This window comes from Canis lupus, chromosome 1 (genome assembly GCF_048164855.1).
Source record: "Canis lupus baileyi chromosome 1, mCanLup2.hap1, whole genome shotgun sequence".
Taxonomy (NCBI): Eukaryota; Metazoa; Chordata; class Mammalia; order Carnivora; family Canidae; genus Canis; species Canis lupus.
The window spans coordinates 90,525,230-90,544,010 of record NC_132838.1 but is presented as its reverse complement, the minus strand read 5'-3'; the positions used below and the strand labels follow the sequence as shown (position 1 = coordinate 90,544,010).

At 43.9% G+C, this 18,781-nt stretch overlaps 1 protein-coding gene across 10 annotated transcripts in view; it reads right to left on the bottom strand.

Moving 5' to 3' along the window:
- The window catches only part of KANK1 (KN motif and ankyrin repeat domains 1), a 207,907-nt gene that overhangs the window by 54,666 nt on the left and 134,460 nt on the right, over window positions 1–18,781 (bottom strand). For 7 of the 10 annotated variants that reach the window (XM_072839330.1, XM_072839357.1, XM_072839352.1 and 4 more), the window contains one exon: window positions 8,157–8,276. In XM_072839330.1, coding sequence (XP_072695431.1) covers window positions 8,157–8,193 — 37 coding nt within the window. In that variant the 5' untranslated portion in view covers window positions 8,194–8,276. Of the gene's footprint in view, window positions 1–311; window positions 471–2,831; window positions 3,172–4,116; window positions 4,248–8,156; window positions 8,277–18,781 lie in introns of those variants that run through there. The other 3 variants (XM_072839405.1, XM_072839397.1, XM_072839412.1) reach the window with 3 other exon arrangements.

The following is an 18,781-nucleotide window of genomic DNA, read 5'->3' as shown; positions in this document are numbered from 1 at the left end:
CGCTCAACCACTGAGCCACCCAGGGCCCCTGCCAAATATATTTCTGTGCTGTCATTTAAAAGTGAGCTCCTGAATGAATGAATGAATGAATGAATGAACTCACTGCACTAAAGTCTTTTTACTGAGTTTTGTATCCTTCTGGTCATTCCAGAATGAATGAATTCCTGATTTCATTCAATCCAGCACTATTTGGAAAGTCTGCTTTTTCATCATCAAAGTGGCCAAAGCACAGAAAACCAAAGAATAACGCCCTGGAGGAAAAGCCCCCACCTTTTGGCCACCCACCTCACCGCCCCTTCTGCCCCAGTTACCTTTCTGGAAGATTTTCTGTCTGGGGATTCTTCATTTAAAATCAGTATCTGTGCTAGTTTCTAGCGCCCCAGTGACACGTGAGCACCCCCTCTCAGAGAATCCACGGCGCCTGTGTGCGTGGGGGACGCCTGAGAGTGTGCAAGGCCGTGTCCTGGAGGGAGCTGGTGGGAGGTAACCAACCCCAGAAGCTTACGAATGTGCTGTGACCGTTTCCCCCTCCTATCTGTCCCCGGGGCGGATCTGGAAGCCTGTGCAAAGCCTGGTATTGATGGAAAAACTTGGTGGCACAGGGCTTTGGTGTTTTGCAATTTTTTTTTCCTGTAAGCTACATTGTTGGAATGGTTGGGCATGCAAACCGTTCCCTCCGCCCCTACCGGCCCGCGGACTTCCAGGTCTCCACCCTGGTGCGCTGTGACAACCGGTGTATCATCGGGCTGACTCACCACTTGCCGGGGCGGAGTCCCTGTCGTGTACATGTGCACAGAGCCGGCAGGTACTACGGCCTCCCTGCCAGCTCCCGGCAACACAGACCAGTCTTTGTCCGCCCAGCTGGAGGGGGACGCGCCAACTGGGCTGCCTCAAAAACACATCTCCCTGGTGTGTCACTGATTTGATTAATGCATCCCAGTCGGTCAATCGGGAAAGCCGGGGAAAAGGAAAGAAATCAGCCACGCTTGGTGGGTATATGGCCTGAGCTGAGGAGGATGCTGGCGGCGGAGGAAGACAGAGGATTCTTTTGGTTTTAGTTAGAAGTAAGAAGTGATGCACTTTTAAATATGGGTGTGAACACACTATGCGTTTGGGCTTAGGAATTGTTAGAAGTCTCGCATCTCTCTCTTTTGTATGTCGAGCCTATGGAGATGTTGCTCTCCTTTTCTTCCAGGAGACTCTTAAATGTGCCCTTGGGCCTGCTTGTCCACTGACACTTAAAATGCCTTCACCTAGTGGACAGCCGTTGCTGTTCGAAAAGGCATTCCGAAAAGTGGGCAGGGATGGGAAAATCTGACAGCCCAAGCTGAATCAATGTTTTCACAAAATTATCTGCAAAGCTGGTGGGATTTATTCACGAAGCCAAATACTGTGAGACTAGGTTCAGAAAACCACAGGGCTGTCTCTTGATTCTACCCAACAGAGATCAAGTCCAAAGTTTGAACAATCCCTCAGAGAGAAAACTTTTTCACTTAAATGAGATCACGAAAAGGGACCTAAAATAAACTCAGCACTTGTTACTATTCATAGCAAATTGCTTCCATAAACCGTCACTCTAAGCGCCACTCTTTTTTAAATAAAGGCTCACAGGGCGAAACTCTACCAACCTCCGACCCAGCCGGGAGCAAAGTCACAGGTCACTCAAATTTGGCCTGTCACAAATAGGACAGAGTAAGAGTATACAGATTTGGGGCAGCCCGGGTGGCTCAGCGGTTTAGCGCTGCCTTCAGCCCAGGGCGTGATCCTGGAGACCCAGGATCAAGTCCCACGTCGGGCTCCCTGCATGGAACCTGCTTCTCCCTCTGCCTGCGTCTCTGCCTCCCTCTCTCTTTTTCTGTATCTCTCATTAATAAATAAATTTTTAAAAATCTAAAAAAAAAAGTATACAGATTTAACTTCGGGATTGAGAGCACATCCCATCAGTCTCCCCATCTATTTATTGGCCCAGTTTTCCATCACGCTTATACTTCTGCTTTTCTATCTGTTGGTTAGAAAGGCTTTCTATTCATATTAGAGAATATTATTTAATCTTTTCCAAGAGCTGTTAAGATTAGAAATCTGGTCACAATTTAAAAACACATCCTAAAATAACTGCATACTTATTTTTAAGTTGTGAGATCACTTGTCCATACAGAACTACCAGCTGAGATGATGGTGAGATACAAATGGGCTGCAGGTTTAAAGCATTTCTTGTCTTCTGGACTCACAATGAACTGCACCCCAAAGCAGAACCAGGCTTAGCCTCTAAAACATGAACACACTTTTCCTAAATCATATGGAAATGAGTAAATTAGTTCCAGCTCATTCCAAAAATATCCAGCAGAGAAGCCAAGAGAGGAAAAACAGGATCTTCCAATTTTTTTTTTTTAACTTCGACTATCTACAAGTGTGTGAATGAATTCTATCAAATCTCATTTCCTGGCTGGCTCTTCTACAAAGTTTTTATTAGAGGAGTCTACTCAATGCAATTTTTTAGGTATGTTGCCAGAGAAGAGCAAGAATTTACAACCTCTGTGAATTTGAGAATTATGCTGATATTTTTCGCAGCAGATCAAATCAAACAGCCTCATGTAGAGAAGGACCCCAAAGCAGAAACTGTGAGCTACAGTCAGTCATTCATTTCCCAAGCCCACACAAACTCTTCTCAGGAACTACATAAAATATATGAACTGGAATTATCTGGGACAGGAAGAAGGCAGACCCTTGGAAAAGAAGCTAACGAGCTATACCATAGATGGGCTCAGCTGGCCCACCCAAGTCCTTCGAGAAAGAGGGGGAATGCATAATCAGAAACAAATGCCAATACTCACGATGAGAAAGAAGTCTGCGAATGAGCAGGGCTCCGAATATTCAAATCGTACAGCTTCAGACTGAGAGCAACAGCTCAAGGTTTTAACATCGTAGGGCATCTCCCTACTGGGTTTTTATTTCGTGTTTTTTTTCTTGTTTGTTGGCACCCACGGAGCATCTGGGCAGAAGTCTCCAAAGGAAGGGTGTATCTCTGCCCAACACCTGGGACTGGCAAGAGTCTGGATTCTACTCTACCTACACCCAAGTAGGCTGGTACTTGCTGCCAGATAAGGCATCTTTCCTCAGCTCAACTGCAGAGTTTAATCGCCTGTCTGAAATTTGAATGATGCTTAACCCATTAGGACTCGCTCACGGTCTGGAGCAACAAAGCTTTAGAAGGCGAAGCTGGCTACTGGTTAAAACGGAAGCCTTAAGAGTGTGTAAACCAAGCAAGCCCCAACGAGGGAGGGACTCTTCAGAATGTCTCTGGGGGCTGGATGAATTCTGGGGTTCTGATTCAATCAGAAAGGCAAGATTCTGAAATCCAGGTGTGTGTAGGTGGTCTTGGCATTTTACCAGCTATGAAACTCAAATGCAACTAATAACTTAAAAAAATAACTGTCTTCTGAAACACCATTGCTATAAGAAAATAATGATTTCATTTGTAAACTTCAGTGTGAAATGAGCCTTTAATAAACAAAAAACTAAGTTTCATTTAAAGTTGAAAGGCATAGTCTAATTGAAATCCGATTATTAAACATACCAAGTAAAAGGATGAAGCTGCATGATGTACTAAATACTGCTATGCTTATCAATTTGTCTCTATGAGATAATTCACTCTAAGAAGAAAATAACTTACCAACATAACCTCTATCAGGGAGGACATTTTACTCACAACTGTTCTACTTTTGGGTTTCATGTAGTTTCCTGAAATACATACTTTCCCCTTGATCTATTTAATAAGGACTTCACAGACACCACACTTTTGATTTTTGACATCAACAGAATGTGCCAAACAAAGGAAAAAGGCTCTCTGTGTTCAATGTCTGGCTTAGCCATTAGCTATCTGGGTGAGCTGGGCAACTTGTGTTTTGTGATCTGAAAGTAGGGACAGGTGAATCATAAGGACCCCCAGTAGCCCTTCCCCCTGTTTTTATGTCAGGAAACTTTGTTGTAGCCTCAGCTCTTCTGATGCACCACTGAACACACCACTTAAAGGGGAATGCAAAACACAGATAGGAACACACATTCAATCCTTTGGCAGACTTTTGCAGGACACCCTGGAAGGTCACGGATGGTACTCACAAATTAAAGCAGCCTCGGCTTCTCATCAGCTCCCCTTCTGCCTCTCGAGTAAGGCTAATGGAGACAATAGGCCTAAGACTCACCAGCACAGATACACCACCTCTGCCAGGCTGAGATTTTCTTTACAGATGGTCTCAGAAAACCCCGGGGCGGTTCCAGCCAGACCAGTCAGGGCAAACTGGTCTTGCACTTGACAAACAGCAGGCAATTCCTGCTGTTGGCTTCTCGGCTGGCCGTGGGCTCAGAGTTCTGTTTGAGAAATGCTGCTGCCCAGGAAAAATATTTACACAACCGAGTGGGCTGCACAGCATGGCAGTGTTTTCTACTTGCTCGGCCAGGAGTCTGTGGCTCTGTCTGACCAGGTCTTATCAGCGGCCTTTGTACCTCATTTAAGATCAGCATGGAGACAGAACCTGGAGCCAAATAACTGACCAGAGTAACGATAAGACTTTGTGAGATGTATTATATGAATTTAAAATGACAACCAAATTTTTAACACAGTTCAATAAGTACCCTAAGTAAGAAAATATATAGCTATCTGGAAAAGATATTATAATTATATAACATATAAAAATAAAAATATAAATACAATATGTAATATATAATATATATGCTTAAATCTGTATTATATACTATATATTATATATATAACATATATAGATGCACTTGAAAAAAAATATATATAGGCTGTGAAAGCAAAAATAGAAAGAGGGGGAAAAAAACATGATAAACTACCAAGGGCAAATATTAGCAAAAATAAGGCTGGTGATAGTAGGCATAAAAGGTTACTCCTTAATACTGATTTATTTATTCAACTGTAATACAATTCTTACCTCAAAGTCACAGTATCTGACAGGGCCTGGCACAGGGGTGCATAAACAGGTGCTTTTCAGACCAAGAACTCAGGACAGAGGTAGAACAAGAGGGGCGGCAACTCCCCTGACATCTGACCAGCCTTACATCATAAGAAGTGTTTTTCTGGCTATTGTTTTATTTTTCCCTCACAACACTCCTGTGAAGAAGGTGGGGTAGGTATTTTATCTTCATCTGACAAATAAACCACTTGTTATTTAGCTTCTAAAGGATCCGAAGCTCTAATTAACATTTCACAACATTAATTAGTGTTTACAGAGGTAAACAGTGCATCGCGATTCAGAAACGCGATTTGCAACGCGATTCAGAAACCCAAGAGGCAGCAGACCATCCCCCTCCCCGAAGCAGAAATACAGCTATTTTCTTCACCAATTACACCCATGTAGTTCCTAGGAAGCCACAGAAAGGGGATCATCTGTAATGCTTGTACCTCATCACATTAACAAATGACAGTAGGGGACTCTTTGTCAAACCCTAGTAAAGTGTGTGCAATTCATGAAAACAAAACTGGACCAGTCACCTGGAGTGGGATGGAGATCTTGTGGAAGATAGGCAACACAAAGACAAATGATTGACAGTGACCGTGTGGACAGTGAGGAGGAAGAGGAACAGGGGACAGGTGCCCAGGTGAGGCTCCCACGTGCAGTGAATAAGAAGAGAGGACACCCAGCTAAACTTGAATTTCGAATACCCAGTGTGTACTTTTTTAGTATAAATCCGTCCTCTATTTAATCCGGATGCTCTGTCCACAGAAACCCTCCGATTCTACTACAATGCAAGGTCCTCAAAGGTGGGAGTTTTTGCTTGTTTGTTCACTGCTGGATCCCCAGCACCCAGAACCGTGCCTGGTGCCCTGGAGGCATTCCATAGTACCGGCCATGAACTAGGGAAGTGTATTTCTTTTCTTTCTTTTTTTTTCTTTTTTAAAGATTATATCCATTTATTCATGAGAGACACAGAGAGAGAGGCAGAGACACAGGCAGAGGGAGAAGCAGGCTCCCTGTGGGGAGCCCGATGCGGGACTCGATCCCAGGACCCCAGGATCATGCCCTGAGCCAAAGGCAGATGCTCAACTGCTGAGCCACCCAGGTGTCCCATATTTTAAAATTTTCTAAAATGACCATCACATATATGTATATATACACATGCATATGTGTGTGTGTGTGTGTGTGTGTGTGTGTGTATGTGTATAAGTGTGTATGTATAACTAAAGTAATTGTGTATGGCTAAGCCTCTCATCAGATTGCTTATGGAGGTCATGGTGACTAGAATAAATACTACTGTCCCTTGCCTGGTCCAGACACCTGTCTGCAGGAACCATTCATCCCCTGACACCCCAGCACTCACTAATCAGAGAGCATCCCCTTGCTTCCAAACTCAGTGCCCAGACCTGTTAGGCAGGGGGAAAGGTTATAGCTCGGTCATCAGACTTTAAGAACAAAGGGGACACTCTAGGACAAGTGGAGTTGAAAAGGAGCTGAGGGCAAATGAGGTAGGTATCTAAACCCTTGAAGACAGGAATGTGCCAGAGAGGCCAGAGGGTCAAGGTCTGAGGGCCCCAACAGTTCCAGGCCCCCCTTTCTCTGAATGTGTGAATTCAAGTGAGGGCAGGAGTGGGATGGCAGAGCATCCATCACAGAGGACTGAAACTCACCCACAACACTCAAGAAAGTTCACAATGCTTCAATTTCCTCCCTTATCAAATACTTCACTAGAGAACCAAGGAATAATCCTGACTTGACTTATTTAGGTAAGTGACTGAGTTTCTCTGCCATCACCTAGGGATGGTGGTGGTGGTAACCATATAATCTCCTAGGATTACCGTAAGGATTAAGCAGGATAATGCAGGCAAGGCATCTAGGCCACCATGGTACACAGTAAGTGTGCATTAAATGTTAGCTTTTGTCATTCATATTTTCTTAGTGACAGCTGTCCTGAGCACAATCTATAAAAGTCCCGAGAAGCTGGGCAGTAGAAAGGGCAAGTGAAAGAATAAATAGAGAAAGATCAGTTGTCCCAGAATGCACCACCAAGTATGGTTGGGTTTGGTCTGGGGCAAGCTACAGTGTTCTCACCAGAGGGGATGCTTGCAGCTGGGATTGCTGCAACAGAAAGTCACAGACAGGTTGGGTATGCACCCTTCAGAGGGCTCCTGCTGCTCCTGTCTTTACCAGAGCTTTCCAGCTTACAGGGCACTTGTAAGTCCATTTCTGGCCCTCATGTGGTCCTAACCCTCCAGGTAGATGTATTTACTGACGTTTTACAGGTGGAGAAATAGTCCTGCCCCATATTTCATGGTCAGTGCTGCAGATGGGCCTCTCATTCAGGGCAGAATGTGCTCAGACCAGGAGAGCCAGGACTGGGTTCAGCCACCACACAAGAGCTCCCACACACACAATCACTGCTCTCACACATTCTGCTCTTTGACAGGTTACCCAAGACTGGAATGTACACCTGGCCTGCTATTTTGGACAGGTGGTGGTCTCCCGCCATATACCATCTCTTGAGAGGCTTTTCTCTGCTTTTGTTCTATAAATTTCTCCCAAATCTTGTATAAGCAATGTTGGAGGAGATATGAAAACTACACAGGTCTCTCATGTAACCAGAGTAGAACTAAGAACAAAGTCTTTATGATTCACGATATGGCTTGTTGCATATTCTTCTCCGGGAAAGTGACTTCAAATACTATGCTCTTCCCTAGCCCCTCTTTCTCTTTGTGTGGCAACATGATACAAAAGCTGCCCGGGAGTGGATACTAGGAACTGGCTTGAAGCATCCGGACTCATTTCCCCTCTCGTTGCTCAATCTCTCATCAAGAAGGAAGAGAGGAGTACACATTACACTTGGATCAGCATTCAGGATCTTACATTTATCTTTCAACACTTCAATAGAACTGACTGGGGTAATAATTTACCTAACTGATTCCTGTACATAAAGACTCTAAAGATAAAAGCAAATTATCCAAGAGATTTAAAAACAAGAAGAAAGCACAAACCCAGCTTCAATGGATAGAAAATCTTTGAAAGCCTAGTTATCTAGGCAACTCGCTCATGTATACCCATTATTCAAAAAAGAAATTAAAAATCAGGTTGAGCAAAGGCATACACTTGCTCTTTTACACACACACACACACACACACACACACACACCACAGACCACAGAGTTACCTGAGGCACAGCCGTTAACCTTTGTGATGTGTGCCATGCTGGCTGCAATCCAATGACAGGTCCAGAAAGAAGTAAGGAGTCATGCAAATTTTATGCATCAAGTTCCCAAACGCATTCAACCTGAAACAATAAAGAGAGCCCCATCAAAGCGGATCATTTAAAAGTATGTACAACACTAAATCTTAGACGTGTGTTTATAAAGATGGCTGCCAATGGAGAGAGCGGATCTGAGGTGGGGGGGAAGAGGCAGCCCATGAATGGTGGTGGTGGCTGCCCAGCCCTGCCACCCGGTGCTGAGAGGATCGCACACCCATAGATGTGCCTGGGGACGGGCACCCAGGGCAGGTCTACAGACCCGACACTCTCAAGGGAGACAAAATTGGTTCTCAAAAAACATGACATTTTTAGGAAGGTGGCCTTTAAACACCAATGGCCTCCTAGTGGGTTATGGCTCCATAGCCCCTCACAAACCATCGTTTCCAAATGTTGGCTTAACAATTTCATTCACTAACTGCACTTTCAGAGTAGTTGCTATTGTACCAAGCGTTCACATTTTTAAAGGATTAGTTCATGGGAACCCTTGGAGGTATTTCAGTCTTGCAAAATATAAATCTGATCTGGTCACTCTCCTCTTAAAAAAAGTCTTCCCTGTCTCCCACTGTCCAAGCAGATAACCTTCAGGTGACATAGCATGGCACACGGTTTGGAAACACAGGGTTCATGTTGGGCACCGTATTTCTTACTTTATACGGATCTTTTATTTAAAAGTTAATCGAGGGACACCTGGGTCGCTCAGTCGGTTAACCATTCGGCTCTTGATTTCGGCTCAGGTCATGAATCTTAGGGTCGTGGGATCAAGCCCTATATGGAGCCCTGTGCTGGGCGTGGAGCCTCTTTAAGATTCTCTCTCCTTCTCCCCTCTCTAAGAAAATAAAAAAAATAAAAGTTAACTGAGATCACTGCCATAAGATGTATTACAATCACGGAATTGAAAATAAAAAAGAAATGGGAACAAGAAACGAACTCTGCTCCAACCCTGATTTTTCGAAATGCCTTTTGGAAAATGCTGGCAAAGAAAGCAAACAATGGTGCAGATAGAAGTATTCCATTTCTGCTATGCCCAGATCCTAACTCTAGACCCATGAAACCCAAAGAAATTGATCTAATGAATTCCACGTTGAGATTTCAAGCAACAGTTCAGAATCCCCAAACGACCTGCCAACAACAGGAGGAATGCTAACATAACAACACATCCATATACAATGGGTTCTAATGCAGCCACTGAAATCATTTAAGAGCTTTGAATAATGTAGTAAACTACTCAGGATGCCTGGTGGCTCAGCGGTTGAGCGTCTGCCTTCGGCTCAGGGTGTGATCCCAGAGTACTGGGATCGAGTCCCACATCGGACTCCCTGCATGGAGCCTGCTTCTCCCTCTGCCTGTGTCTCCGTCTCCCTTTCTATGTCTCTCATGAATAAATAAATAAAATCCTTAAAAAAATGTAAAATACTCAAAGGACAGTGATAAATATTGCATTCTGTCATAAACCCAATATTGTTAAAAATGTGAAGGTATGTATTTACATTATTTACACATTGATTTAAAACCATTAGAAGTATACCAAATTGTTTGTTATGGTTGCTCCTGGGTGATGATGCCATTAGGGATGAGTTTAGCTCCTCTATTACTTTTGTATTACTTTTGTAACAGTAACTTAAAAAAAATTTAGAGACTTCTTGTCTTGGGTTTTATTTGCTTTAAAATGGACAGGAGAAAGAAAAGAGTATTTTCGAAATGCTACACGAAAGGGAAACTACCAGGCCACAGTCATGCAGATGGTAAGAGGTGAGAAATACTAGTCAATCAGAGGAAGAGATGGCTGATCCCTGTGGTCACACAGGCTGAGCATGTCTTGCTGTAGAGCCAGTGAATTTTTCTTCGCTGCCCGAATGGGTTTGCACTGGAACTCACAGCTAACACACTGTTCCCTGGCTCGGTGGCGTCTCCAGCTCTGGTGACAACCACCAAGCCCACCCGCAGGGACCTGATTCTCGGCCTCCCACATCAGGCCTCAGGGCTCCCTGCTGGTCCCAATTTTTGGCCTGGCAGCACACCAGGAGGACAGGACGGCTTGCTTCTTTCCATGTGGCAATCACATGACATTCTGTCGGAAACAGGCACCGGCTCAGGTCCAGGGCACTGAGTTTGGGAAGCAGTCACCCCTGTGCAGGCAAACCTCGCTCAATCAAATGGTGGGTTTTAGGGATTAAATTAAAAATATATATATATATATATAGGGACTGGGAGGGCAGAAGGAGGAGGAGAGGTAGCAGGGGGATGAGGGGGCAGAGAAGAGAAGCCCAGCTTCTGAAATTCTTCAACTAATTACACTTTTAAAAGCCAACAAAAACAAGACCTAAGCAAAAACCTTGATTCCTGACTCCCTTCTAGACCTATGTGCTCGTGCTCTTGCTTCATAATGGCTTGTAAATACCTCCACTTAAACTCTTGAGGGCAAACGGAAGGCAAGAAGAAACAGGCTGTGTGTGTTATGGGTGCGTGAAGTAGGTGTCAAGGTATTCGGATGGAGATGTGCCCAGAATCTTGGGAGTCAAGCTTCATTACACTTCGGTCCAACGTTCCTCTCCTGTTGGTGAACCTCCTTCACCTGGCAGAGGATTTTTATGCCAGATCCAAACTGGCTCTCCCACCCTCCCTCCAACTGAACAATAACCTTCAAATGAGGAGGAAGCCCCAAATGAGGAACTACAAACATGCCACTGGTATGATAACATGACACGGCTGTCGCTGGGCGTGGATCCTGGTGGCGTCTGCACAAAAACAATGGCTTTATACTGTGTATTGATTTTTCCCAGTTATTGCTCATGCCTGACAAGTGGCCTTAAACCATGAGGACTTAGTCTTCCTAATGATATGCAGATACTTATGTCAGGGCATTATATAAACCAGAAAAGGTTTGGCCATGATCCATTCTCTGTTACAGATCAATAAACTGCTTCTTTTCTTCGCCAGAGAAGACTGCAAACAGTAAATCTTCAGTGGTACAATGGTGGCTTAGTTCTGCTCACTAAGAAAAAGCACTTCTTTGAAAGGCTTTGGGAAAATACATCAATACAGAAACTAAAGAATTTGTCTTCTCTGTTTATTTCAAGAGACTAATCTGGAGAACATTTTAGTAGTTCCCTAGTATAGTGCAGAGAATAATACAGACACTGCATGAATTTGCCCCATAAATACTTTACATCACGAGCTTACTATGGAACAAATGTGAAGAGCAGCTTGCTAAGTCTTATTCAAAGGATGCAGTTATGAAAACAAACAGATGAAACTGAGATCTGATATATAATCTAGGCTGGCACTGCCAACCACCCAAATGTCACTGCCTTGGGTAGAGTCCAGATAATGATGACGGGGACACCGCGGACGACCATGCAGATGACAGCTGGCATTTATCGAGCTCTTACTACTATCAGCTATTGAGATAGAAACAGCATCTACTCTATGGTGCACCATTATTTTAAGGATCGCCGACTGAGAAAGATGTTCATTAAATGGCCAGAAAAATGCTCCTCAAACACTAATTATTGTAAGACATAGCCTCATATTAGAAGTGCTCAAAATGTGAGAAATGTGCATCTTAGAATTTGCGAAATGATGGGACATTCAAGGCGCTTTGAAAAGCACCTAACAGTTATCACCTCATTCAAACCTCACAACAACCCCATGAAGTATAAAAATTAGCTCTCCTCATTTTACAAAAAGGAAACCGTGGCCTGGGGAGGTTAGAAGACACCTGGCTCAGAGAACTAGTAAGCGAGAGCGCCGAGTCCAGAGGTAAACCATCCAGCACCGGTGGTCATGGGCACTACTGCTTTAACAAGTATGAATTTACGTCCATAAATAAGAGGAGCCCCTCAAGGAGGTCACCTGAGGGATGTATCTGCTTATGGCAAGGATGCTTTGCTCAAATTCCTTTTAGACAGAAAGTTGTTTCAGAACGTTCTGGAGTATTGTTTTGGGAGCATCTTCCATCTTATTCCCTGAGATTATGTGTTTAAGAGTCTGAGGAGGGACTCCTGTGACACCCAGGAAATGTCTCAGGACATGCCTGCCACACTCTGGAGTGTGGAGACTCCACAGGACACCAGCCAGCCTGGCTACCCACCTCGTTCCTTAGACTTTGCTCTGGATGTCATCTGGTTCCTTCAAAAAATTAAGTACCTTTTCAACCAAACAACATTCTCCACCCTGGAGGATAGGTGGGAGGCTCCCAGTGGGATCATAGGAATTTCAAAAATGGATAGAAGCTGGGCAGTGAAATTGGAATACGAACCCTGCTGCTCCAAGGACAACTGGGAAAGGTGAAACAACTGTTTTGACGGGCAAGGTCTGGGATGTCTTTTGCAACATGTCATAGGAATTTTTCTTTCTTTTGCTTCACAAAAATAACAACATCAACAGTTGTACCTAAAATCTGGAAAAGACAGAATCTGAAAAAATAATCACTCATTATCTCCTTGGGCCAATGTGGCCACCATGACCACCTGAGCTGATTTCTGACTCTGTATATTTTTATCATCTTACCATGTTTTAAAGACCTATAACTCCTAGGATTCATGTCAGCCGCATTTTTTTTCTACTTGGAGACGTAAACTAAACACTGTATCATCCCCACAAGTTCGCACACTAGTGCTGGAAGCAGACAGGCACAGAATCAAAGGAGAAAGCCCTAGAAGAGCAGTGTACACACAGTTAACTATTCCACAGCTTGGAACTACTACTTTGCCCCCAAAGGCTGCGAGTGGCCAAAAAAAGGTAACTATTAGAGACCACTTGGCCTCAGTCTCAAAGAATCAATGAGTGTTTTCCAGGGGGAGAAAGAGGGAAGGGCATTCTAGACAGAAGGAACAAAGTCAAAATCTTGACATGCAAAGTCAAGAGCTACATGATGAGGCACCCAGATGGCTCTGTCGTTAAAGCATGTGACTCTTGATCTCAGGGTTGTGAGTTTGAGCCTCACATTGGGTGTAGAGACTGCTTAAATAAAAATATTAAAAAAAAGGGGAGGAGGGCGCCTGGGTGGTTCAGTCAGTTAAGCACTCAACTCTTCATTTCGGCTCGGGTCGTGGGATCGAGCCTCGCACTGGGCTCTGTGCTCAGCAGGGGAATCTGCTTGAGGGTTCTCTTACTTCTTCTGCCCCTTCTACTTTCTCTCTCTAAAATAAACACATAAATCTAAAAAGAAAAAAGAGAAAGAAAAAAGAAAAGAAAGGAGAAAAAGAAAAAGAAAGTGTGTGCTAAGTAGAGCTGTGGCTAGAGCACGGTCTGCTTACATGGGGGGCTTTGCTGTAAATGAAGTGAATTGCCTAAGAAAAAGAGGACCAAGGCCTGAATCCTAAAGAGAAGAGTCTACACAAGCCAGAGTGGAAACACACACACACACACACACACACACACACACACAAATACCTTTACCCTAATGAAACGTGCAAAGCTCATTTATTTCTTCAAATAAGTCTGTCTTTCAAACACTCATCCAAAAACCTGTCTAATTTATTATACACAATCTATTGTTGCCCAGATATTTCTGTCCAGAGTTTAATTAAACGTACTTAATTAAAAGTATGTTTGAGTGCAAACTTTGGCCACAGTTCATCATCAGATTATCTTCTGGTGATTTCTAACACCGGCTCTTACCACAGAAACTATGGTGGCAGTAATGTTAACCAGCTCTTGGTTATTTTCCAACCAAATTACCTAATTATGACCCAAACCCATTTACCTTTCTCAAATACAGCAGATAATTTTCTTGGTATGGGTGGCGTAGAGGGGAAAGGAGATCTTAATTATCCATCACGATCTAAGTTGGAATCCTGGACACTAGTTTCATTTATAATATAGGAAAATGATGGGTTTTGCCCATTAGAAAAACTATTTTTGCCATGTTTGCTCAGTTATGTTTACAACTTATTTCTTGGGGTAACATGTAAGAGGCTAGAAGAAGTTTTTCTATCACAGAAACGAGTTAAAATGAAGACACTAAAGAGAAAATATGGGAGAAACAACAGTAAATGAATTCATTTATTCATTTATTTGTTTTTTTAAAAAAGATTTATTTATTCATGAGAGACACAGAGAGAGAGACAGACAGAGAGAGAGAGAGACAGAGAAACAGGCAGAGGGAGAAGCAGGCTCCATGCAGGAAACCTGATGCAGGACTCGATCCTGGGACCCCGAGATCACGCCCTAGCCAAAGGCAGATGCTCAACCTCTGAGCCACCCAAGTGCCTCTCATTTATTCATTTAACAAGGAAGCCCGCAATGTGCCAGGCACAGAGGATGGACCTACAAGCAAAGGAGATGCCCACGTCCCCACATGCCTCCAAATCATCTAACTAGAGATCTGTGCTTTAGGTTGAGAGATAATTGAGGTCTCACAGTATGCGTAACAGATTAGCTCTACTATAAGCCAATTCCTTGCTCCTTTTTCCTGCCTTATGAAACTCAAACTAGGCTCTTAGAAAAACAGCCATATTCTAAGTGGTCTAAAGTATGAAGACTGCCTCTCCTACCTCTACTCCATTCTCAATGATAGAATGCCTGTGCTGTTTCAGGAATTGAAAACTTTGTTGTTTCCCCAATGGGGGCACAGACCTAAGATGTTGCATCGCAAAACATTCCCATGTTAAGATCTGCCTCCTTGTGTTCCTAAGTGGGCACAGCCTTGCCTAGCCCTCCCATAGACCCTCCTGGGCCATCCACGACCACTCTAGATTGTGGAAGTGCATCGGGATCTTTCTGAGAGTATGCATAAGGACAATGCTCCTAACCAACAGGTTAAAGCCACTTCAGAGCCGCAAACACTTTCAGAGCCTGGCACTGGCGCTGTACCAGCAGGTTTGCTGGAACTCACACTGCTTCCTGAACACTTAAAGGAAAGGCTGTTGGTAAATTTTCTTTCCAGGAAATTCTCAGTGAAGAGAGTTTATCAGAACATACCAACCTAGGCTGAAAAGTAGTTGTTTTCCTCTGCGGAAAAAATGAAAGGGGAGATAAATGAAAATTAGAATTATTGAAGTTTTTTTTTTTTTTAAAGCTTATCACCTTTATGCTTTTTGTTGACCTCAGAGGAAAATACTCTTATGATTCAGTAGAGGCACACAAAATAGTACGTCCTGATTTGCTCTGGTTCATTTCTAAAGGGTTGAGGGAGAAGAGACCACAGCAGAAACCTAACTCATTTACAAGTAGGTCCTCGTTAGTGAAGTCTTGCTCTTAGCAAGCAACCCTACTGCCAGTAGCTTACGAGCTAAAATGTCAGTGCTTTTGCCTATTCAAATATTAAAGAACCCAAATGTAACAGCCATGGCTGTAAGAGAATTAGTTTATTGTAGCCTGAAAGGCTTTTGTTCATTTCCTATTTTAATTATTTAAAATGTGAAGTTCTCATTTATTTACTGCTGTAGCAGACATTTTCCCTCTAATTCCTCTGGGATTGGGTTCTTATAGGATACTCTCTGTGATTATTATTCAATGGCAAGTTCAAGGGTACTTGGGACTGTCACTAAGGAAAAAAAAGGATCATAACACATCCTCAGGTTCTTAACCTTCAAGCAGAGGTTCTCAAAATGTGGTTCCCTGACAGCAGCATTATCACTGATCTTCTGGGAACTTAGAAATCCAAGATCTCAGGCCATCCCAGACCTACTGAATCATGAAATCTAGTAAGATTCTGTATCTTAACCAGCCCTGAGGTGACTCTGATACAGGCCAAAGGTTCTTAAAACCACTGCCTTAAAAGATGGGTTAAATGAGAAAAAACTAAGTCCTAAGGCTTGAAGAGCCAGGAACATCAACTAATTTTAAGAAAATGATACCCAGTGATTTGCACAATGTTCCCCAAAGGGTTGACTTTTTTTTACAATTTATTTACTCAAAACATATTGGTTGGGCACTCAGCATGTAACAGGCACACTGTTAGAACTTGAGTGGTAAACACGAGAGACTCAGTTTCTGCCCTCTTGGGCTTAGAGGCAGGAATTTCACACATATGACTCACACACAACGGCCAATTATTAACACATTGTGCTAAATGCCACAAAGGAGGAAGAAAAATAGATGTTGAGTGAAAATAACAAAGGTCAAACTTCTTAGGGTTGATGAGAATATGGAGATGTCTGGGAATGGGTGGTCCTTATGAGCATCTCTAGGGAAATGACACTGAAGGTGAGACCTGAGGGACATCAGACTCGAGGCAGGTGTGAACTGGGGGCGTGTGGGGAACAAGGCTGGAGTCCAGAAACAACCCGACACATAGATGCTCCCATAAAGTCTCCACAGAGGCATATAGAACCACCCAACAAGGGAAGGAAAATCTTTTCAAAGAGCCGTGCTACAGCAGATGGCCATGCATAGGCAATATAACAAACCTTGACCTTAATCTTTCACACCTTATACAAAAATCAATTAGAAAGGACTCATAGCCTTGAATATAAAACAAACAAAAACCCTATAACTTTTAGAAGGATAACGCTGAAGATCTTCAAGACTTAGCTAGGGCTTGAAGAAAAGTTTAGAGAGGAGAGATCCATAAAAGTGAAAATTGATGAAGTGATCTTCCTTAAAATTAAAATCCTTTTTTCCTATAGAAGCATGTCCAAAGGCACTGGCGCAGGAAAACCACTCTATGTGTTTGAGCAACTGAGTTTATATAAGAGAGCGGAAGATAGGGCAGCCCGGGTGGCTCAGTGGTTTAGTGCCCCCTTCAGCCCAGGTTGTGATCCTAGAGACTTGGGATCGAGTCCTACATCAGGCTCCCTACATGGAGCCTGCTTCTCCCTCTGCCTGTGTCTCTGCCTCTCTCTCTTGCTCTGTTTCTCATGCATAAATACATAAAATCTTTAAAAAAATAAAAAGAGCAAAAGAGCAGAGAGGGGAGTACAGGCTAAATCAGGACGTCTGCTGGGCTTTGCTGGACATGGGAAGGAGATGGGGGTTTATTCTGAGTGCAAAGTCACTGAGCATTTTAACACCAACAAGTAACACAAAATCAATGATCTTACTTTTAAGTATTTTGATTAGGGGAGTCCTGGGCAGCTCAGTTAGCTGAGTGTCTGACTTTTGGATTCAGTTGGGGTGGAGGTCTCAGGGTCCTGAGATCAATCCCTGTGTGGAGCTCTGTGATTGGCATGGGGCTGTGGAATGTGCTTGAGATTCTTTCCCTGTCCACCTCCCTCACCCACCCTCCATGCTCACACTCTCCCTAAAATAAATAAATAAAATCTTTTTTTTTTAAGAAAAAAAAAAAAAAAGGCTCACAGAGAGAGGCAGAGACCTAGGCAGAGGGAAAAGTAGGCTCCCTGTGGGGACCCCGATGTGGGACTCGATCCCAGGATCCCGGGATCACCATCTGAGCTGAAGGCAGGTGCTCAATCACTAAGCCACCCAGGCATCCCAATCTTTTTTTTTTTTTTTTTAAAGGTTCTAAAAATGGTTACAGGAAAATCTGGAACCAAAAACTGAATCCAAAGACTTACAGAGGAAGACCCTGCTTTCTGTGGTGCCCCAGCCACCCTCAAATTCAAATTGCCCTTAATACGTCATGCATACTGCTCCAAGAAAGCTTGACTGTCGCTTTCGTTCACTGAAACCAATCTAACTTAAGCTTTTCCCTTTTTAATAGAGAAGACTCAAAACCTTCTCTGCCTTTTTTATTATTTTTTTATTTTTTATTTTTTTGTCTCACGCTTTCCTGCTGGAACAAGCACACTGCTTTCATGACTGCAAAAGTGCTGCCCATGTTCGTCGACCCATGTTAGGTGCGTAAACGCCAGGGCGCAGGCTGGGGGTGCTGGCATCTGTCATGGAGATGACTGCAAACACTGGGTTCCTGCCAGCGTCTCATTCCACCGAGGCATGCTTGGGATAACAGCAATAGAGGGACAGCCTAACCAATGACAGGCCACGCCCAGGAGGGAAAGTCTTGTCCCCTGGTCAGTACAGGAAGGGAAGACCCCTGGGGTCATTCCCACCAATTCCAAGTGGTCAGAGGCCACAGACACATCCTCTGAGGGCCAATTCAAATACCATCAATCACTCAACACTTTAGCCATGTTCAGTTGGGCAATGCAACAGGCCTGGGGAAGGCGACTCTGCAGCTGGGGACTCACCCTGAGATCCTGCCTCTTTCTTGTCCCACCTCTCCATTCCTTCTTCTGAAAGGCTCTGACAGCAACGTCTCAACTCTACTACACTTGGAAAAGTACCAGAGGATGGAACCTCCCAGAGAGGAGGCTTCACTCCTAACCCAGAACAAAAAGGTTGGGCTCAAGCCAGAGACACAGGCTGAAGCCATGTCCCCAGAAGGCTGGCTCCCAGAGGGTGTGATATAACAGTGGGACAGAGCCAAATGCCATCTGCTCCTGACCTGGGGGCCTTGGAGCTTTACTGAACATCTAGCCTCCTGGGTGTTAACACCTAGTGGGCGGGGGCTGAGGTGGTGAAGAAACAAGACCGGATCCCAAAGATCCTTCTCAGAAAGACCGGGAACACTGAGATCTAGATCTGGGGGGCGGGGGGGGGGGGTGGAAAGAAAGGTCTGTGAG